The 24,368-nt window shown below is 36.6% G+C and overlaps 1 protein-coding gene across 12 annotated transcripts in view; it reads right to left on the reverse strand.

The window, feature by feature from the left end:
• Window positions 1-24,368, reverse strand: part of TDRD3 (tudor domain containing 3) — a 179,558-nt gene that overhangs the window by 70,531 nt on the left and 84,659 nt on the right. For all 12 annotated transcript variants that reach the window (XM_036249876.1, XM_036249881.1, XM_036249875.1 and 9 more), the window contains 3 exons: window positions 21,244-21,315; window positions 18,834-18,983; window positions 11,683-11,823 (listed from right to left, as the gene is read on the reverse strand). In XM_036249876.1, the coding sequence (XP_036105769.1) occupies window positions 11,683-11,823; window positions 18,834-18,983; window positions 21,244-21,315 (363 nt within the window). The remainder of the gene's footprint in view (window positions 1-11,682; window positions 11,824-18,833; window positions 18,984-21,243; window positions 21,316-24,368) is intronic.

Consider the following 24,368-nt stretch of genomic DNA (forward strand, 5'->3'; position numbering starts at 1 on the left):
AAATATAACCACACTAAACAAAAATAGCAATAAATGAGTACATATCAAAAATCACCTTAAATGTAAATGGTCTGAATGCTTTGATAAAAAGAAACAGAGTAGCTGACTGGATAAGAAAACATGATTCATATACATGTTGTTTACAAGAGTTCTACCTCACAAAAAAAGACTCACATTGGTTGAAAGTGAAGGGATGCAAAAAAATCTTCCAAGCAAACAGAAAGGAAAAAAAAGCTGGGGTAGCAATACTCATATCTGATAAAATAGATTTCAAAATGACAGGCCATAACTAGAGACAAAGAAGGTCACTACATAATATTGAAAGGATCTATCCAACAGGAAGATATAACCTTGGTAAACATATATGACCCAATATAGGAGCACCAAAATATATTAAAAATCTTCTGGAGGACTTCAAAGGAGAAATCGACAGCAATACAATCAAAGGAATAAACTTCAACACCCCACTGACTTCACTGGATAGATCCTCTAGACAAAAAATTAACAAGGAAACAGAGACTCTAATTGAAGCACTAGACCAAATGGATTTAATAGATATCTACAGAGCATTACACCCCAAAACTAGAACATTTACATCCTTCTCAAGTGCACATGGGACATTCTCAAAGACAGACCACATGTTAGGACACAAACCAAGACTGTACAAGTTCAAGAAGACTGAAATCATATCAAGAATTTTCTCAGATGACAATGGCATGAAACTAGAAATCAATAGCAACAAGAACATGCAAAGACATTTGAACACATGGAGGCTAAAAAGCATGTTATTGAACAATGAATGGGTTACCGAGGAGATCAAGGAAGAGATAAAAAATTTCCTGGAAACCAATGAAAATGAACAAACAACAACATGAAATCTATGGGATATAGCAAAAGCAGCTTTGAGAGGGAAGTTCATGGCACTACAGGTCCACCTCAAGAAATAAGAAAAAGTTCTAGTAGACTATCTAACCTCACAACTGAAAGAACTAGAAAGCAAACAAAAAGAAAACCCCAGAGCAAGTAGAGGGAAGGAAATAGTAAAGACCAGAGCAGAAATAAATGACATAGAGACCAAAAAAATCAATTCAATGGATCAGTGAAACAAAGAGCTGGTTATTCGATAAGATAAACAAGATTGATAGACAGTTAGCTAGACTCACCAAGAAACAAAGAGAGAGAACCCAAATAGACAAAATCAGAAGTGAAAGAGGAGAAGTAACAACTGACACCACAGAAATACAAAAAATCGTTAACAGCTACTATGAACAATTATATGGCAACAAATTCAACAATTTATGCAAAATGAACAAATTTCTAGAAACACAAAGTCTCCCAAAACTGGACCGGAAAGAGATAGAAAATTTGAACACACCAATAACAACTAAGAAAACTGAAGATGTAATCAAGACTCTCCAGGCAAACAAAAGCCCAGGCCCAGACGGCTTCACAGGGAGTTTTACCCAACATTCAAAAAAGAACTAATGCCCATTGTCCTCAAACTATTTCCAAAAATTCAAGAAGAAGGAAGATTTCCAAACTCTTTTTATGAGGCCATCATAATTCTAATTCCCAAACCAGAAAAAGACATTACAAAGAAAGAAAACTACAGGCCAATATCCCTGATGAACATAGACACCAAAATTCTAAACAAAATACTAGCAAATTGAAATCAGCAATACATCAAAAAAATTATTCACCATGACCAAGTGGGATTCATCCCAGGGATGCAAGGCTGGTACAATATTTGCAAATCAATAAATGTAATACACCACATAAACAAAATGAAGAATAGAAACCACATGATCATATCAATAGACGCTGAATAAGCATTCAAGAAAATCCAGCATCCATTTCTGATAAAAACGCTCAGCAAAATGGGAATAGAGGGATCATATCTCGACATAATAAAGGCCACATATGAAAGACCTGCAGCCAACATCCTACCCAATGGGCAAAAACTAAAAGCATTTTCCTTAAGAACAGGAACAAGACAGGGATGCCCACTTTTGCAACTCTTATTTAACAAAGTACTGGAAGTGTTAGCCACAGCAATCAGAAAGGGAAGAAAAAATAAAATGGATCAAATTTGGAAATGGGGAAGTGAAACTGTCATTATTTGCAGATGATATGATATTATACATATAAATCTCTAAAGACTCCATCAAAATCTACTAGACCTAATAAATGAATTTGGTAAAGTAGCAGGATACAAAATTAATGTCAAGAAATCGATGGCATTCTTATACACCAATAATGAACTCACAGAAAGAGAAACTGAAAAGGTAATCCCATTATCATTGCGGCAAAAAAATTAAGATACCTAGGAATAAACTTAACCAAAGAAGTAAAGGATCTATTTCCAGAAATCTACAGAACATTGAAAAAAGAAATAGATGAAGATATAAAAAAGTGGAAGCACATACCCTGTTCATGGATTGGAAGAATTAACATTATTAAAATGTCCATACTACCCAAAGCAATCTATAGATTCAATGCAATCCCCATCAAAATACTAACGACATATTTCACAGAACTAGAACAAATACTTCAAAAGTTCATATGGAACCAAAAACACCCTGAATAGCCAGAGCAATTTTGAAAAGAAGGACATAGTAGGAGGGATCACAATACCAAATATCAGGTTATACTACAAAGCGACTGTAACCAAAACAGCCTGGTACTGGCACAAGAACAGGCAGTGGAACAGAAGTGAAAATCCAGAAATGGACCCAAGGCAATATGCTCAATAAATATTTGACAAAGGTGGCAAGAGCATACAGTGGAGTAAAGACAGCCTCTTTAATAAATGGTGTTAGTAAAATTGGACAGCTACATGCAAAAAAAATGTAACTAGACCATCAACTTACACCATACACAAAAATAAACTCAAAATGGATAAAAGACTAAAATGTGACCCGTGAATCCATAAAAATTCTAGAAGAAAATGTAGGCAACAAAATTTCAGACATCATACGCAGCAGAATTTTCACAGATACATCACCTAAGGCAACAGAAACAAAGGAAAAAATGAACACATGGGACTACATCAAACTAAAAAGCTTCTTCACAGCAAAAGAAACAACCATCAAAATGGAAAGGCAACCCACTGTATGGGAGAACATCATTGCCAATGATACATCAGATAAAGGGTTAATTTCCAAAATATATAGAGTACTCATACAACTCCACAAAAGGAAGACAAAGAACCCAATTAAAAAATGGGCAGAGGAGCTGAATAGACACCTCTCCAAACAGGACATACAGATGGCCAAGAGACATATGAAGAAATGCTCAACATCACTAATCATCAGAGAGATGCAAATTAAAACAACAATGAGGTGCCCTGGCCGGTTTGGCTCAGCAGGTAGAGCTTTGGCCTGTGGTCCAGAGAGACCCAGGTTTGGTTCCCGCTAAGGGCACATACTTCGGTTGCAGTTTGTCCCCGGCCCTGGTTGGGTTGTGTGGGTGGCAGCCACTCGATGTGTCCCTTTCACGTCGATGTTTCTCTCTCTCTCTCTCCCTCCCACTCTATCTGAACAAAAAATGAAAAATGAAAAAAAAAAAAAAAAACAACAACAATGAGGGATCACCTCACACCTGCCAGAATTGCCGCCAACAACAAATCATCAAAGTAGTGTTGGTGAGGGTGTGGAGAAAAGGGAACTCTAGTGCACAGCTGGTGGGAATGCAGACTGATGCAGCCACTATGGAAAACAATATGGTGTTACCTCAAAAAATTAAAACTTGAACTTCCATTTGACCCAGTGATCCCGATTCTAGGAATACACGCTAAGAAGCCTGAAACACCAATCAGAAAGAATATATGTACCCCCATGTTCATAGCAGCACTATTTACAATAGCTAAGATTTGGAACCAGCCCAAATGCCCATCAGTAGACGAATGGATAAAAAAGCAGTGGTACATATATACAAAATGAAGTACTATGCAGCTGTAAGAAAGAAAGATCTCTTATCCTTTGAGACGACATGGAGGGACCTGGGAAGTATTATCCTAAGTGAAACAAGCCAAGCAGAAAAAGACAAATACCACATGATCTCACTTATATATGGAATATAATGGATATAACAGTCTGAGGAATAGGGTAGACCCAGCAACACGGAAGTAGGGTACAGACTGACAACCCTCAGAAGAGTGGGTGGGGGGGTGGGAAGAGATAAACCACAGAACTTACATGCATGTATGCATAACCAATGGACATGAACAACAAAGCCGGGGACAGGGCAGGAACGGGATGGGGAGGAGGGTATCAATGGGGTAAAAAAGGAGAAGCATATGTAACAAAAATAATATTAAATAAATAATAAAAAAAACAATGGGGTAAAGAAAACCTCTTTAATAAAAGGTGTTGGGAAAACTGGACATGTATATGTGAAAAAATAAAACTAGACCATCAACTTACACCATATACAAGAATAAATTCAAAATGGATAAAAGACTTAAATGTCACTCGGGAATCCATAAAAATCAAAGAAGAATATGTAGGCAACAAAATTTTGGACATCATACGCAGCAGAATTTTCACTAGTACATCACCCAAGGTAACAGTAACAAAGGAAAAACCGAACACATGGGACTACATCAACTAAAAAGCTTCTGCACAGCAAAAGAAACCACCATCAAAATGGAAAGAGAACCCACTGTATGGGAGAACATCATTGCCAATGATACATTAGATAAGGGGTTATTTTCCAAAATATATAGAGTGCTCATATAACTCAACAAAAGGAAGACAAAGAACCCAACTAAAAAATGGGCAGAGGAACTAAGTAGACACCGCTCTATACAGGACATACAAATGGCTAATAGACATATCACTTCTGGTCAAGATGGCGGCATAAGTAAACGCAGTATCGCCTCCTCCCAAAACCACATCCAAGTTAAACTAAACTGCAGAACAACCATCATTCAAAACTGCCTGAAATCAAGCTGAATGGAAGTCCTACATGGAAGTCCTGCATCGAGACTGGTAGGAGGGGCGGAGGGGCAGAAGTGGGAGGGGCGGCGGCAAGACAGTGGTGAGATGGACTGGTCCCACACCCACGTGTGGCAGATAAAAATCAGGAGGATACCTCGGCTGGGAAGATCCTTCCTGAGGACTGAGGGGTCCCCTTCCCACACCAGGTGCCCTATTCAGGGTTCCAGTGCCAGGAAGAGAATCCCCATCACTTCTGGCTGGAAAAACCAGCAGGAACTGAGGCTCAGGGAAGCTGAAGCGGCTGGAGCTCCAGGCAGCTCCTTAAAGGACCCACGCACAAACTTTTCGGACTCTCTCCCTCTAAGCTTGGAGGGGAGGCAGCTTGAGGGGCGCCAGAGACATACAGGGAAGAACTGAGCTGTTTAGCACTGGAGCGAAGGCTGGAGAGGGGGCTTTCTCCGGGACAAACGTGCTGTCAGAGGCCTTTGTTCCTTTGGTGAGCCCTTCCCTGGAGCAGCAGACAGAAGCCATATCTGGGACTCCAGCAACCTGGCTCACACTGGTAGCCCCGCCCTGGTGACTCCCTGAGGCCCTGCCCGCCCCACCCAACTTTCAGGCCCACCCAAGCTGTTGCCACTTGCTTAACCATAGGATTGGCCTGTCTTGGATCCTGCTTCAGGTTTTTCCTAAATTCTTTCAAACAAGCAGCATCTGGTCTCAGCTAGCCCCATACCACTCATTCAGTAATACACAGAATCAAACACAGGGAGGCAGCCAAAATGAGGAGACAAAGAAACAGGTCCCAAATGAAAGAACAGAACAAAACCCCAAGAAAAGAACTAAGCGAAATGGAGATAAGTAACCTAACAGATGCTGAGTTCAAAATACTGCTTATAAGGATGCTCAATGAACTCAGTGAGGGCCTCAAGAGCATAAAAAAGGACCAGTCAGAAATGATCGATGCACAGTTAGAAAGGAAGGAAGCTTTAACTGAAATAAAGAATAATTTACACTGATTCAATAGTAGAGTACATAAATCCAAGAAACAAACCATTGATTTGGAATATAAGGAAGCAAAAAACGCCTAATCAGAACAGCAAAAAGAAAAAGGAATCCAAAAAAAATGAGGACAGTGTAAGGAGCCTCTGGGACAACTTCAAGCGTGCCAATATTCACATCTTGGGGGTGCCGGAAGAAGAGTGAGAACAAGACATCGAAAACCTGTTTGAAACAATAATGGCAGAAAACTTTCCTAACTTGGTGAAGGAAACAGACATACAATTCCAGGAAGCACAGAGAGTCCCAAACAAGATGAACCCCAAGAGGCCCTCGCCAAGACACATCATCAGCAAAATGCAAAAGGTTCAAGACAAAGAGAATCTTAAAAGCAGCAAGAGAAATGCAGCTAGGTACCTTCCCATAAGGCTGTCAGCTGATTTCTCAAAAGAAACCTGGCAGGCCAGAAGGGAGTGGCCAGAAATATTCAGAGTGATGAAAAGCAAGAACCTACAACCAACATTACTCTATCCTCCAAAGCTGTCATTAAGAATCGATGGCCATATAGAGAGTTTCCCAGACAAGAAAAAGTCAAAGGAGTTCATCACCACCAAACCGTTATTATATGTAATGATGTAGGGTCTTTTTGAAGAAAAAGATAAAATATATGAACAAAAAAAATGGCAATGAATACATATCTATCAACAATGGAATCTACAAACAAAATGAACAGGTAGAACAGAAACATTCTCATAGATACAGAGAACATTTTGTTGGTTGCCACATGGGAGGGGCGTTGGGGGAATGGGTGAAAAAGGTGAAGGGATTAAGAAGTACACATTCATTCCCTGCCCTGGCCGGTTTGGCTCGGTGGTTAGAGCATCGGCCTGCGGTCCTGAGAGACCCGGGTTCGGTTCCCGCTAACGGCGCGTACCTCGGTTGCAGTTTGTCCCCGGCCCTGGTCGGTTGTGTGGGTGCCAGCCACTCGATGTGTTCTTTCACATCGATGTTTCTCTCTCTCTCTCTCTGTTCCTCTCTCTCCCTCCCACTCTACCTGAACAAAAAATGGAAAAATGTCCTCGGGTGAGGATAAAAAAAAAAAAAAAGTACACATTCATTCCTAGACTGACAAACCTCAAAGGGAAAGGGGTTGGGGGGTTGGGGGGAATAAACCAAAGAACTTATATGCATAACCAATGGATACAGACAATAGTGTGGGAAAAGGCGGGAGGGGGGTGGGCGTGGGGAGGAGGGGGTCAATGGGAGAAAAATGTGGAACATCTGTAAAACATTCTACATTTAACAATAGATTTTTTTTAAAAAAAAGAAATTTATAATCCAATAAATACAAATAGAAACAAACAAACAAAATAACAAATGGCTAATAGACATATGAAGCAATGCTCAGCATCACTAATCATCAGAGAGATGCAAATTAAAACAACAATGAGGTATCACCTCACACCTATCAGAATGGTCGCCATCAACAAATCAAACTACAAGTGTTGGCAAGGGTGTGGAGAAAAGGCGACTCTAGCACAGTGCTGGTGGAAATGTAGAGTAGTGCAGCCACTATAGAAAACACTATGGTGTTACCTCAAAAAATTAAAACGTGAAGTGCTATTTGTCCCAGTGACCCCACTTCTAGGAATATACCCTAAGAAGCCTGAAACACCAATCAGAAAGAATACATGTACCCCCATGTTCATAGCAGCACAATAGCTAAAATCTGGAAACGGCTGAAGTGTCCATCAGTAGATGAATGGATTAAAAAGCTGTGGTACATAGACACAATGGAGTACCATGCAGCTCTAAGAAAGAAAAATCTCTTATCCTTTGAGACAACATGGAGGGACCTGGAGAGTATTATCCTAAGTGAATCAAGCCAAGCCGAGAAAGACAAATATCACATGATCTCACTTATTTGTGGAATATAATGAACATAGTCTGAGGAACAAGGTAGACCTAGAGACGTGGAAGTAGGGTATAGACTGACAACTCTCAGAAGGGAGAGATAAACCACAGAACTTATATGCATGTACACATAACCAGTGGGCATGGACAACAAAACTGGGGACAGGGTGGGGGGGATGGGGAGGAGGGCATCAATGGGGAAAAAAAGAGAAACATCTGTAACAAAAATAAATTATTAAAAAAAAAAAATGGTCCCACACACAGAATTGCACCAAAAACATTTTTAACAATCAGTTAATACCAATCCTTGGTATAACTTATTCTAGCTTTCTTGTTGACTTGAATTATGTAAGCAAACTCTCAGTCAAGGTGTTGGCAGGGCCATACTCTCAGCGCTCTAGGTGAGAACTTCCTTGCCTTTTCTAGCTTTTTGTCAGATAGCAATCCTAGGCATTTTTTGATTTGTAGATGCGTCATTCCAGTCACATGATCATCCTCTCGCTACATGTCTTCAGGTCATTTGTCCTCTATATGTGTCTCTCTGTTTTTAAATTTCCCCTCTTCATAAAAAATTGAATTAGGGTTACATTGGATTAGGGTCTACCCTAATGCTCTCTTTTTACTTGATACCACTGTAAAGACCCTATTTCCAAATTAAGTCACATTTTAATATATTGGTGGTTAGCACGTCAATATATCTTGCAAGGAAGGATACACTTAAGTCCATTATCAAAACTACTTTAAGGAGCTACCAGCTGACATCCCAATCAAGTCTTCCTTGAATTATTGAAATAGAGATTTGAAAACTATCCAGCCCTGGCCAGTTTTGCCCAGTGGTTAGAGCATTGGCCCGCAGACTAGAGAGACCCAGGTTCGATTTCCACTAAGGGCACATACCTCAGATGCAGTTTTTCCCCAGCCCCAGTTGGGTTGTGTGGGTGGCAGCCAGTCAATGTGTCTCTCTCACAGCGATATTTCTCTCTCTCTCTCTTTCTCCCTCTCTTCCTCCTGCTCTATCTGAAGATAAATGCAAAAAATATCCTCAGGTGAGGATTAAAAAAAAAAGAAAACCATCCAACTTGTAAAAGAATTTGGTACCTAATTATGAGACTAATTCATGTACATTCAAATTTACACTAGTATTTTAAGTTATCCTTTTGATGTTTTCCTTCATGTTTAAATAATGGTTTTCCTGAATATAAATTCTTGGTTAAGTTTTTTCTTTCACTATTTTCACTATATCATCCCACTTATTTCTTGTTTCCATAGTTTCTAATGAGAAATTGGCTGTTTATCTTATTGAGGCTCCCTGTTCTTGAGGAGTTATTTCTTTTTCACTGCTTTCAAAATGTCTCTCTTTCTTTAGCTTTTCAACAACTTGATTATAATGTGTCTTGCTGTGTCTCTCTTGAGTTTATCCTCCTGCAGTTTGTTACGTTACTTGGATTTGTAGATTCATGACATCATCAAATTTGGGAATTTGCGGCTATTACTTCTTCAAATATTTTTTGTGTCCCTTTGTCTCTCCGAATGGGACTCCCACAATGTACATCTTGGTACATTTGATGGTACTCTACAAGTCCCTTAGGCTCTATTTTTTGTCATTCTTTTTCTCTTTCTGCATTTTACACTGGGTCATTTCAGTTGCCTTATATTAAAGCCCACTGTTTCTTTTTTCTGTCTGATCTAGTCTGATGTTGAACCTAATTTTTAAGAAAATTTCAGCTAATGTATTTTTCAACTCCAGAAATTCTATGTGGTTTCTTTTCATAATTTCTATCTCTTCAAAAAATGTTTTTCTGTTTCTTCATTGGTACTCCCTACTTGTTCATATATTGTTCTTCCTATTTCTTTTAGTTCATTGTCAATGGTTCATTTCAAACATCTGAGCATATTTAAGATAAAGTCTTTGTTTAGTAAGTCCAATGCCAGGGCTCCTTTAGGGGTGATTTCTGACAATTTCTTTTTTTCTATGACTGAGTCATACTTTCTTGTTTGTTATTGTTGTTTTGGTGTACTCTGTCATTTTTTTGTTGAGAAGTAGACATTTGAATACTACAATGGTGGTAATTTTGAAAATCAGATTTTCCCTCCTACTTGAGAACTGCTACTGCTACTTGATGAAGACTGCAATTTTAAGTTTGTTTAGTGACTGTCCAAATTGCCTTTGCAAATCTTTGTGTTATGTGATCATTGAAGTCTTTGATCTCTATGATCAGCCTCTTAGCCATCAATCACTACTCTGGATACTACAAGAGTCTAACTAGGATCCAGGGTAATAAAAGAGTTACTTCAGACAGTGCTTGTCAGCTCAATAATTATTTCAGTGGGGGTCCAATTCCAGGAGATTTCTATATTGTCATCTTTGCTATATTGCCCCCTTCATATGTGATATCGTATAATAAGTGCAGGCCTCTGGTGTTCTATGGCAAGATATCTCTTCAGAACTGTTCTCAATTTACTAAAGTTTAAGAACTTTTTGACTTAGAAACCATTTTTTTTTTCAGCTTCTTGTATCCACTCTATCCTGAAAACTCTGATTTTTTTTTTTTCTAGAATTAGGTGGGTACATTTTCAAGGAAGAGAAAGCCTGGCCCACAGTTATAAGCCCATTCTCCTTGGCCAGTGACTGACAGATTAAGGAGTGGGTATGTGACTTATTTCTAGTCCATAAGACATAAGTGAAACTTACTGGAGATCTCAAAAATATTTTCATATCTTATAAAACTGACCCACACCCAGGAAAATGACACCTTTCCTTTCTGCCTTTGAACTTTTTGGATGGAGATTTAATGCATAGAGAATCCTGTAACAATGAGAAGAAAGTCAAAAATCACCGAGACACCCACCAGAGTCCCAACATTGTTACACTACTACATTTATCAACTTTTGTAGCTATCTATATCTTAATTTCTTATTATATTATATGAGATAATGAACTCCCATTATTTATTTAAGCTAGTCTTAGTAGTCTGTACCCTACAGATAAAATCATCCAAAGTCTTCAACCTCTAAAGGGAGAAGGAAATAAATTCTTGTCAGTTCTGTTATAACTAAGGACACTGCAGCATATCAGAAATATGTTTGACTCTTCTTATTTATCTTAAAATTCCAGGTATATTTTGCAACTGAGCCCCTAATATACATGAACTTACTGCAATATGTTTTTTCCAAAGAGCAACACAAAACCACTTTAGATAAAATTTGAGAAAAGATGAAGATGTGGGGAAAGGTAGAGAGGGACAGTTAACTATGCTCTTGGTGTATCAACTTTTAGAATATAATTTCCATTGAGTGTCTTCTGTTTAATTTGATAGTTTTTTATCAATCCATTACAAACAATATTATTCTGATATTATAAATTTAAATAAAATGGAAGTTTTAAGTAAATTATTTTTCTAAGAATCCAAATTTTCCATGAGGTAAGTGTAAATCTTAAGGAAAGCCTTAGAGTTGTAACATCTATACATAATACACTGAACAAAGCTAGTGGTGGTTATGAGAAAGAATAAAAAATCAAGGCTAGCCCTGGCCGGTTTGGCTCAGCGGTTAGAGCGTCGGCCTGCGGTCCTGAGAGACCCAGGTTCGGTTCCTGCTAATGGCGCGTACCTCGGTTGCAGTTTGTCCCCGGCCCTGGTCGGTTGTGCGAGTGGCGACCACTTGATGTGTCCCTTTCACATCGATGTTTCTCTCTCTCTCTCTGTTCCTCTCTTTCCCCCAACTCTACCTGAACAAAAAATGGAAAAATGTCCTCGGGTGAGGATTAAAAAAAAAAAAATCAAGGCTATTAAAGGAAGAACACATAAACTTTGTATTGGTTCTTTAGCCTTACCAGTTCTCTGTAGACACCTTCATGTTTCCCCTCTGATTTTGCTGACTTTTCTTTCTGTAAAATTTCCCTGTTTCGGTTACCAGCAGCACTGATGTTGAGGTTGCTTCTAGCACCACCACCACCTCCTCCAAACGTCTTGGTCTTTAAATAAGAGAAAAATAACAGCGATGTAAGTAAATAGCATTTAAAAATAGTTCTCAAGACTAAGCTACAACTAAAAATATCTAGCAAAACTGAAGTAGTTAAAAGTTTCTTAATTATATTTTACATTTAAAAAAAACGAAGTGTTAGCTACTAGCAATAATCTCTTTTTTCCATAAGTCCAGGCAAGGCAATAAAATAATTACATAAGTATAATCTTTAAGTCTCCAAGGCAAGTAATCAGAATAAACTTAAGTAGATACTAACATAGAAGAAAATAAAATTAACACAAGCACTATGGAGATTAGAAGTCAAAAATAATTCTAGGGTGAAATATTTTACTAATATCATGAGGCCTGGGTTATAAATCCAGCTACACAGAAAGGCTATCTTCAGTAAAACACTAAACATGTCAGGAAATCAGTTACATTATGTCCAAAATCCAGTAATATAATTCTATAATCTTAGAAAGTAAACAAATAATATAAATTTTAACACTGGATTAAAATTTTCATTACTGCCCTGGCCAGTTTGGCTCAGCGGTTAGAGCGTCGGCCTGCGGTCCGGAGAGACCCGGGTTCGGTTCCCGCTAAGGGCATGTACCTTGGTTGCAGTTTGTCCCTGGCCCTGGTTGGTCGTGCGGGTGGCAGCCACTCGATGTGTCCCTTCACGTCGATGTTTCTCACTCTCTCTCTCTTCCTCTCTCTCCCTCCCATTCTATCTGTACAAAAAATGGAAAAAATATCCTCAGGTGAGGATAAAAAAAAAAATTTTTCATTACTAATTTATTATTTACACTAATTATGCTGTGTCTTACCAACTATGTATGGAAAACTTTGAAGTCCAGACTTCTTATTTTGCCTCACTTATTTGAATATTTATATGTGTAATCAAATTTGAAAATTTGATTTGATTTCATTTTTGTTATTTCAAAACTATTCTGAAAAGACTAGAGCATAAAGAACACTGGTTTTGAAAGATACAAATTCATAATTAAGAAATATCTTACAATACAGTTGTTACGTGTATAGTATCAAATTAAACATCTAGTTATATAATATCTTTATGAACTAATAGATCTAATAAAAGAGAAAGAAGTCAGGATTTGATTTTTATTAAAGATAATGTTCAATATTTTTAAATGTATTTTTTAAAAATATTTTTTCTTTATTGATATTAGAAAGAGAGTAAGCGAGAAGGAGAGGAAAATAGAAACACTGATGAGAGAGAACATCAACTGGCCACCTCCTGCATGCCCCACCCTGAGGATTGGACCCACAACCTGGGCATATGCCCTGAATGGGAATCGAACTGGCAACCTCTTGGTGCATAGGTCAACACTCAGTGAGCCACACCGGCTGGGCTAAACATGTTTTAAAATGATTACAGTAAGAAAGGAAAACATCCTAGATTTAAATTTAGATAAGATTGAAAAAATATTTTGCATCAGATGAAAAGATAAAGAAATAGAACCTGACAAATAGAAAAATGATGTTAGATAAGCATTAATGGACTACATATTAAATACCTCTATTATGTAGTTGATACACTACAATATCTAAATTTGATTCAAATAAAAAGTAAAAACACGTCGTTAAAAACCAAAGATGCATTATTGGTTTCATTCAATTTTTGGTTTATGCAATCTCAGCAAAAAAACTATTTGGAATGTCTTGACGGTCATTACTTATATAACCACAAAGAAAAGTATGAGTTTGTATTAATGTGATACAAAATTTATCAGACTGGAAGACAATGAGAATAGTTAAGAACACAGACTTTGGAGCTACACCAAGATGGAATTAAATCTTGGCTCAGCCACTTCCTAGTTCCTGCCCTCATATAAGTCATTTAACTACCTCCTTCCATGACCTCAGATTTCTCATGCTTAAAACAAGGATGAGAAAACCTACCTTACTAGGATGTTTTGAGGATTAAATGACATCACTGACATGAGCGATGAATTCAACTGGCACATGATAAACACTCATAACAGATAGATGACTATAATACTGTTTTAATAATTAGAACATAGTTACTTGAAAACTCGGGAGCCTGACCTGTTCCAAATTAACTATATTTCCAGAATTTAAATTCTGTTAACTCCAAAAGTATTTTTTTCTTTTTTGTGCCAGTGAAATAGTCCCATCTTCTGGATGTATTTCCTTACTTCTTTTCATTTTATGGATTAAGGAATAGGATAAACAGCATTTTCAGTATTTTTTTTTTTTTTTTTTGTGGTGCTTTAAAACAGTTGTTACTCACTAAACATGTAAATATCTAGAAACATCACAACTTAAACATTACCCATAAGACAACTGATGTCCTTTATGAGCCACATCATCTTGTCCATATTACGTGAATTAGGATTTTGTAAGATCACCAAGACCATAAAACTCAGTAGACCTTTATTGCTGCCCAGCAATCTTACTATATTTCCTAGCCCATTCACCCTCCCAGTCTTCTAGACCATTAATTTATGTTCTCCTCACTGCTCAGGCCTCCAATATCTCCCCTGTTGTAACAGTGGGCCTTGCTTAGTTTCTCACTGAAGTAACTAAAATAATCACTGAAGGACTTGAACAGATTTCCACTACATCAACCCATCACTGACATCTGCACACTTATACTTTATCTTAACACCATCTATATGAATGTTAAAGAGAATGTGCAGGGAATGAATGATTTCCCCAATTCTATGTTTGTTCTCAGGCAACATTTTTTTTTTTTATCCTCACCCGAGGACATTTTTCTATTTTTTCTTCAGATAGAGTGGGAGGGAGAAAGAGGAAGAGAGAGAGAGAGAGAGAGAAACATCGACGTGAAAGGGACACATCGAGTGGCTGCCACCCGCACGACCAACCAGGGCCGGGGACAAACTGCAACCAAGGTACGTGCCCTTAGCGGGAACTGAACCCGGGTCTCTCTGGACCGCAGGCCGACGCTCTAACCGCTGAGCCAAACCGGCCAGGGCTCTCAGGCAACATTTTACATGACTTTTTCAACAGTCTGGTAAGTTCAACACTCCTTCCTCCATGATACAATTTCTGCATTGTCTTGTTTTGATCCTATGTTACCAGTGATGCTTTGGCCGGTTCAACGTCTTCATCCAACCTCTAAGGTTGAAATGCTATGACGTTAATTCCTTATCCTTTTGTCTTCCCTGTCAGCACTCATTCCTCTTCTGATCTCGTTTGCCTCAAGATTTTAAATACCATCCATATGCCTACAATTCTCAAAAGCATATATCCATCCAAACTTCACCCTTCAACTACATTCTTCTGTCTCACTGCCATTTAAATATTACCACTGGGATGTCTGACAGGCACTTCAATACTAATATGTTTAAAACAAAACATCAGGTATTTATCCCCTCCAACTTGTTCTACCCCAGTCTTCTCCAATTCAAGGTAAGCAACTCTACCCTGCCAATTCCTCAAACCAAAACTTTTGGAGTTATTCATGACATTGCTTCCTCTCTCATGTGCCACATGCAACCTATCACAAATCCTGATGACTCTACTTTCAAAATTCCAGAATCTGACCATTTTGCATGACTGTACAGCTACTGTCTTCATTCACACTACCATCATTTTTCTCCCCCTGGATTATTTCAACAATGTCCTAGCTTGTCTGATTCCAATCTTCCTTCTCTACAATCTGTTCTGAACACAGCAACCAGAAACAGACTTTTCAAATGTAGGTCAGCTGATGTTTTTACTGAAATCCTCCAGAGGATCCTCACTTCTCTCTGAATAAAGGCCAACATCTTCAAGATGGCTTACAGGGCCCTACAAGGCAGAACCCCATTATCACTCGACTTTATATTTTACTACTTGTCCCTTGCTCTCTCTGTTTTCATGGGTCACCTTGCTATTCATTGAACATATATTCCTGCTTTTGATCCTTTTAAAATGCTTTTTCTTCTCCCTAGAATAAGCCTCTCATATAACCACACAGCTGATTCTCTCATCTTTGTCAAATGTTGGCTCAGATCTCACCCCAGTGAGGCCTACTCAAACCACTACATTTAAAACTGAAATCTACAATTTACTTATTTAGTATGCTTACATTACTTACTGACCTTACTAGTATGTAAAACTACACAAGAATGTCAAAGAATTCTCCATTTCTGACCACCCTCTTTTAAACTGTACCCTCCCCGACAAATGGCACTCCCAACTCCCCTTCCTGCTCCAATTCTCCTTTTTCTCCCATAGCACTCACCAACTTCTAACCTACTATACAATTTATAGATTTATTATGTATTAGTCTGTCACCCTTTCTGTAATATAAGCTTGATAAGGGCAGGGATCATCTGTCTCTTTGTTCATTGATTTAACCCACACATCTAAAACACTTCCTGCCCTAGCTGGTGTGGCTCAGTGGTTAAAGTGTCAGCCCACCAAGGGGTTGCCCATTTGATTGCCAGGCAAGGGCACATACCTAGGTTGCAAATTCGATCCCTGGCCCAATGGTGGTGCATGCAGGGAGGCAACCCATCGATGTTTATTTCTCTCTCTCCCTCCCCCTCCTTTCCACTCTCTAAAATATCCTCAATGATGATTAACAAAAAGTAAAAAATAAAATAAAAAACTTTTTGGTGCCCAGCCAGGGTGGTTCAGTTAGTTGGAGCATTGTCCCATGCACCAAAAGGTTGCTGGTTCGATCCCTGGTCGGGGTGTGTGCAGAAGGCAACTGATCAATATTTTTCTCTCTTTCTCCCTCCCACCCTCCCTCCTTCCCTTTCTCTCTCTGGGCACATCCTTGGGTCAAGATTTAAAAAATAATAAAATAAATTACTTTCTGGAATATAGTCAGTTCTCAAAATATATTTGCTGAATGAAGGACTAAAAAAAAAAAAAAAGAATGAATATCATCACTTGGTTATTTGTAGTAGATTCCACCAAATCCATGTAAGCGTTTTAATGAAATATCATATAACATATTTTCAGAACAATTACATTGTTATATGATTTTGATGTTCAGTCAAATTAAACATAAATATGTGTGTATACTTATAGATATACAGATACAGATAAAATCTTCTACTGTAAAACACATAGGTTTAGTCCTAGAATATTCATTGGTTAACCTTGGGCAAATTTTAAGCCTCCATCAACTCTCTCATATATAAATTGAGAAATTTTAAGTCTGCTTCAGAAAACTGTGACTCTTTATAAAATACTTTTGGGAAACTATATGACCAATTATGACTTTAAAAATGAAATATATTATAGTATGTTAACTATATTCCAGTATAGATAGCAGAAACCACATCAACCAAAATTTTGGGAGAAAAGTGTAAATCAAAGGAACAACTTTCCCACCTTGGCCAGTGTGGCTTAGTTGATTGGGAGTCATCCTGTGCACCAAAAGGTTGCTAGTTCGATTCCTGGTCAGGGAAGACTCCTGGGTTGTAGGCTCAATCTCCAGTAGGGGGCATGCAGGAGGCAGTCAATTAATGTTTTGCTCCCAAATCGATTGTTTCTCTCTCTCCCTCTCCTTTCCTCTCCCTCTTAAAGTCAATTTGAAAATCTTTAAAAAAAAGAACTTTCCTATAGTCATTAAGAAATTGATATACACCCAATATCCTCTTCTGAAACTCCATACTTTTAATAGCTTTCTGGGAAAATGAAATATATTTCATGTAAACTGTGTAAAGTGTATTAATTTCAGAAATATTAAAAATAATTTTTTTGTTTTGTTTTGTTTTTAATCCTCACCTGAGGACATTTTTGCATTTATCTTTAGATAGAGCGGGAGGGAGAGATAGAGAGAGAAACATCAGCGTGAGAGAGACACATCGACTGGCTGCCACCCACACAATCCCAACTGGGGCTGGGGACAAACTGCAACCAAAGTATGTGCCCTTACTGGGAACCGAACCCCAGTCTCTCAGGTCCATGGGCCACGCTCTAACCACTGAGAAAAACTGGACAAGGCTTAAAAATGATTTTTTAAATGTGCCTTAGAATAGACAAAATACTAAAGAATAGCTATAGTCGTGTTTATTAAGAGCTTTTTAACAAAGGAATATTGTGATTTGTGCCATAAATGTTTTAAAGATTATCACTTTTAATTCTCACCATAACCACACAAAGTAGGTACATTATTATCTTATTTTCACAGATAAAGAAAATAGGTGACAAAATGTAAGTAAATGATCCAAGGTTGTCAGCAGGATATGCTTCCAGGCTCCTGAGTCCAGAGTCCATGCCCTTGGCATCTACATAGACTGATGACAGAAAGACACGCTGCAGGAGAACGACCAGACGTCTCCGCCTTCAGCTTTGAATTTCAACAGCAAAGCATTTAGCTAATATTCATTACCAGTTTTGAACGGAGAAAACTACTTCAATCTCACTGGTTAGGAAAAGCCTGTCTAAGCAACTAATTCATGAATTAAATTTCTTATCAACATCTACAAATCAATAAATAACTAGAGAAAATACCTCTTTCAAATAAGCAATTAATTCAAAATAAATTTTAATTAGCTATTAACAGTAAACAATGGCGTGCACATGCATAAATACACATATAACCCAAAGAAAAAAATATTTTTTACTATATATTATATAGATTTAAGAATGAAAACTGAAAAAAAATGTTAATCCTAAGCTACTGATTTATCCTCTGATTTTCACTTGCATTCTCTGCAGTTGCTGAGGGGAAAATTACCCTCAAAAAAGTATCATCAAGCCCAACTGATAATAGGAAACCCTCTGCTGAAATAAAAAGTATTGAGTCAGGCTGTTACACTGCTAAGGAAGAAAAGGAAGAGAGAGGAAAGGAGAGTAACTTAATGGACTTGTCAAGAGGATGTGGAAAAAGAACCTATGAGTAAAGTGTCTCCATAAGGTACTAGGGCACGTTCTGCTGATACATGGAGAATGTCAAAAGTTTGTTGAATTTGTTGCCATGTGTGCAAAGACAATAATAGTCATAAGTAATCTACATAGAACCTAATGACAAGAATTAGAAAAATTTACTATAATTTAGTTTCTTACTTCTTTGCTCTTCGCAACCTCTGCGATAGCAGCAGTCCTCTGCTTTTCAAATTCATCGTTATCGTTTGCGGGTTTGGCAGGCATCGTGACTTGCAATGTCTTCCTTCGATCAAGTTCTCTGCTATCCATTTGGACATGAGATACACATTTCTGGTAATAATAAAAAAAAAACTAATCACTTCAGTACTTCACAAAGAGATTCAAGGTTTACATAATAAAATATCACTTCTTCCAAAAATGTTTGTATCACAACAGCTGAGAGCCTGTAAAAATATAATTATTTCCCAAGGACTTAAAAATAAAGGTAAAAAAACTCAATAAAGTTACTTTTAAATAAGTATAACTAGTAAATAAAATAAAAAGCTTCACAAAAATGGGGCCCCTTAAAACAGGGTCCATATTTAAAACATACATCGAACCAGAAGATCTAAGTTTCATTTTAGAATAATGAACTTAAAATAATTTAAATTTCAAACAGTGTGGACTATTGCACAAGAAAAGGTAAATTCAGTCTTAAAAGAGCTTGATTTATACATTATCCACAATGTCCTTATGAGAGTTAAGTAGTACAGTTATTTTAACATATAAAAAGATGTCTCTGAACTTATAAACCAAAATCTAAAACATATCCTCTCCCTCAATCAAATTGCAAAGTTTTTGATTTTTAGTCTCATAAAATAAATTGAGAAAGTCATCATTGCCTAAAAATAAGCCCTAGATTCTATTTTCTCTAGTTTTACTATATTAGTAAAAATACTATAAAATAAACCTTTTCTTAACTCAATAAAAGGAAGAAAACATGCTCTCAAACAAATGTTATACAATTACTGGTTTTTAGCAATATAAATATATCCTGTTAATACCAGTACACAGCTATCGTCATCGGCTTTTAACCCATATACAAGTCTAAGATATGCTGAAAAGAATTTTCCAGAATGGACTTTATCAACAACTAATATCATTGAAACTATAACTTTTATTATACTTCCCAAGACAAAAACAATCACAAAACACACTAACACACTTCAAGTTCTTGAAAATAATTAAATCATAAGTCTCTGAGCAATTTATAAAAGAAATATTAACACCAAAATGTTTAAGGGAAAAGCAAATTCTTACAAACAAACTAATCATTTATTATTTTCAGATACAAATTATTAGATTAGCTATACTGTCTTCATTCTGGGGGTTTTATTACGCTGGCAGAGTGAGAAAACCATCAACAGAGATCACACCACAGGGCATCATGCCTCCTTTTATCTTGACAGTGCCTTGTTGCAAAGCACAATAAAACTCAACATATGTCTAAAATACTTTCAGAATAGACATGATACAAGAATGACTTCAATTTAATTTTGAGTAGACTCTCCATAAAGGTTTTTGAAGAGGATACCATCTGATCCTACCCATTTATCTTCTGATCACCTAGTTATCTTTTCCCACAAAATATTTTTTGAAGTTGTTAGAGATGTGTAAGCCTCTATTTCCTACCCTTTGTGTACCCATCTCATCTCAGTACTCTCACCTGAACCAGTATTCTCAAAGAGAAATAGAGAGCAAATGTAAGGTAGAATACCAATAGCTAAATTTTGAGGCGTCATGTGGCAAACAGCAAGCTGTCACAGAGATTATTCTCAGATTTTTCAGGGATAAAGCAGGGATAGGCCAGAGGAGATTGTTCTGAATGCAGACTGATACTGAGCACAACCAGAAAGACACAAGATATCAGCTAGCTGAGGAGCTACCCCCCACCCCCAGTAATATGTAGCAGCAAGGGGTTGAAAATAGAAAGGAGACAGAAACCCTTTAGCCTATGCCAGAGAAAGATCGGAGCTGTTGTGGTTGAAAAGGAAAATACCAATGAAAATAAAGTGAAGTCCGTGACTAAGACGGGTATTTGAATCGAGGCAGGTGAACGGAATCTTGGGAGGGACCTGGGACAGCAGGTTCTCCCGAGGTGCAGGATGCCCTTCCCTGCCTCTGGTGCTCTCACTTTCTGTCTCATCCTTCTGTTGACACTCAGTTTCTCTCTCCCTCTTTTGCTTTTAATAAACCAAATGATAAATTATAGCACATTTTTCATTTCTTTTGCGTTTGTCGCGCTCTCAAAAAAAAAAAAGCCCCCAAACCATTTTATCTTAATTAGTTATTAGTTATAAGTGGCTCTTCAGGTGTGCTTCCTAATTTTTTTCAGTATCTGGGTTAACAGCTCTTGAGAAAAGCATCTGAATTAACAATTTAATTACAGTAAAGAAAAAGAACAATTATTAAATTCCTTTACTGAATATATTTCCATATAACAACATGACCTCTGAATGAATAGCTCGGCACAAAACTAAACACAGCTTGCATACACATGAAAAACACTTTTTACTGATTAAAATACATCTGCCAACACGACAGTCATTACCTGTCCAAAAGGCACAAAAGGAGGGGGTCCGCCTTCCGTTCCAATATTGCTTCTATTGTGTTTTGACAAGCTCTATGAGAAAAGTGAGTCACAAAACATAAATTATACATAAAAAATATATTTACAACATTTATAATGCACCAAGAATCTACATAGTTTCGTACATTCTTATTTTTTTAAAAAAAGGGAAAAAAGCGTTCTATAAGTTATATCAAACTATATAAAATAGTTCATTTCTAACTTTGATAACTAGGCAAAGGCTCTCTCCTAACCTAACCACACCAAAATACACATTCACAACAGTTTTCAGAAGTATTTACCAAGCTGCTCCTATAAAAACAAAACAAAGAAAAAAAAAAATTTCCTCACCAAGTAGCAAATTCAATAACAGAATTTGGTAACAAAAATTTTATTTCAAAGTATATTAAAACTATAATCTGATAGACAAATATTACCTGGAAATTACCTTTATAATAAATTTTTTAGACATAAAAATCAATTAGCAAATACCATACTTGTTATATTGCAATATAATAAGAAATATACATTTGGTCTCCAGTTCTCAGAACAGAGTTCAGAAGTGTTGTAACTAGAAACAGTTTCTGGGAATACTGACAAGACTAATTTCCAATTATTTAAAGAGATCAAATTATTACAGTTTATAATATGGTGATTACTTTCAATTACAAAAAAAAAAAAATCCTTAATAAAGATTTGTTTTAATTGGAATACCTTCTTAGGCCAGATATATGGAACAAATTAAAAATGTGATTGATTTAAAAAAAACAAATCAAACAAACAAAAAAGACTTGTTTTGAAAATCAATTTCTATTTTGAAGTAGTCAACTGATTGTTATTTAATAAAAATAAGCTTCCAACTCTACTAATTTTCTTTTCTTTTTCCTTAACCCTAATATTTAAAATTAGAGAGTTAACATTATGCAAATGGGGGGGAAATTCTTGCAAAAGCAATTTCTCACATTATAAATTCCTTTGAAATTTCTTAAGGAATCTTCAGAATGACTCCTCTTAGTCATCTATTCTTCCTGTTTTATTTTGAGATGTTAACATATATCTGTTAAGCACTAGTTATCATTTAATACAGCTTCTTAACTTTAAACTTTACATTTTTAATAATTATCATTACAGAAAATGTTACCTGTGTTCTTAAACCATATACAAAAATTAACTCAAACCATTTAAAGACCTAAATTATGAGCTAAACCCATAAAAATTTCTAGAAGATATCAGAGGGGAAACCTTCATGACATTGGATTTGATTATGATTTCTTGAATATGACACCAAAAGCACAAGTAACAAAAAAAGGAAAAAAAACATAAAATTGAACGTCATCAAAATTTGTAACTTTTGTGCATCAAAGGACAGAGTAAAAAGACAATCGAGGAAATGTGAAAAAATACTTGCAAATTATGTATCTGCAAAGGAATGGATGTATAAAATATACTAAGAAATCACACATCAAAAAAGCAAACTGATTAAAAAGTTAGCAAAGGACTTAAATAGACATTTCTCCAAAGAAGATATGCAAATAGACAATATGCATATAAAAAAATAACAAGGGTTGGCAAGGATGTAGAAAAATTGGATCCCTTATATACTGCTGATGGGAATGTAAAATGGTGCAGTCACTGAAAAACAATATGGCAGTTACTAAAATAAATAAATAAACAAACAAACTATAACTATATGACCTCTCAATTCTACTTCTGGGTATATACCCAAAAGAACTGAAAGCAGAAACCTGAACAGATATTTATACACCCATGTTCATAATAGCATTGTTTACTATAGCCAAAAGATGAAAACAACCCTAATGTTCATCAGTGGATGAATGAACAGAAAGTGATACACACACATACACACACACTAAATATTATTTAGCTGTAAAGTTGGGAAATTCTGACACATACTATAATATGAATGAAACTTGAAGACATTATGTTAAGTGAAATAAGCCACACACAAAAAGACAAATATTGCATGATTCCACTTATATAAGGTACCTAAAGTAGTGGAATTCATAGAGACAGAAAGAAGAATCATGGATGCCAGAGATCAGGAGGATGTAGGGGTGGGAAGTTAATGTTTAATGGGTATAGAATTTCAGTTTGGGAAGATAAAAAACACTTGCCTTCTTTTTTTTTTTAAGTGTTTTTATTTATTTTCATTTATTTATTTTTTTTAGAGAGAGAGGAAGGGAGAGATAGAAACATCAATGTGAGAGAGAAACATCAATCGGCTACCTCCTGCATGCCCTCTACTGGGGATGGGGCCCGTAGTCCCGGCAGGTGCCCTGACTGGGAATCAAACCAGACCTCTGTCCATGGGATGAGTCTCAATCCACTGAGCCACACCAGCTGGGCTACACTTTCCTTCTTTTCTTCACCTATATGTAATCAACTTGCTACAACACCTGCATATGATATAAATACTATCAGTGTTCTCTTTTCCTATTTATTTTACGAGAATATTTAGGGCCTCTTTAATTCTAAAATTAACTCTATGGTTTATGATTTCTGTGTGTGCATTTGATTTCTATGTGTACTACCCACCAGATGCTCAAGTAATTGCTCTTCATGGTTTCTACATCACTATGGTTACCAAATCAAAAACCTATAAAACCAAAGATAATTATAATTATATTAAGATGTTTTTAAACTTTTTTTAATGTGAATTTTTATTGACCCCTTAACAAGAAATACTAACAGGCTTGCAGGAAACAAAGTACAAAGATATATAATAAAACATTACAAGGACAACTATCAAACTATTTACTACTAATCTGCATGTGTGTGCCTATTAGGAATGAGAGGTTCCTAGAATGTTTAACTGATGTTTCAGTCAGTGAAATAACTCTGGCTGGGTTGGGAAAATTATGTAAGATGTTGGTCTGACTTGAGAACAACTTACCACATTTTTTAAAATCTCTTAATTATAATAAAAATATGTCAACTTGTGAACAGAAAGGATCACATATAATGAATGGAATTTTGCTGGGAGATTCAAAGTTCATAAACTTGGCTCTTTATGTAAAACTATCAAAGCACTTACTTGCTTTTGCAACATTTTCAACTAAACATTATCTTATAATGCAGAGCACAGC

The sequence above is a fragment of the Molossus molossus genome, unplaced genomic scaffold (genome assembly GCF_014108415.1).
Source record: "Molossus molossus isolate mMolMol1 unplaced genomic scaffold, mMolMol1.p scaffold_m16_p_9, whole genome shotgun sequence".
In the NCBI taxonomy this organism is placed as follows: domain Eukaryota; kingdom Metazoa; phylum Chordata; class Mammalia; order Chiroptera; family Molossidae; genus Molossus; species Molossus molossus.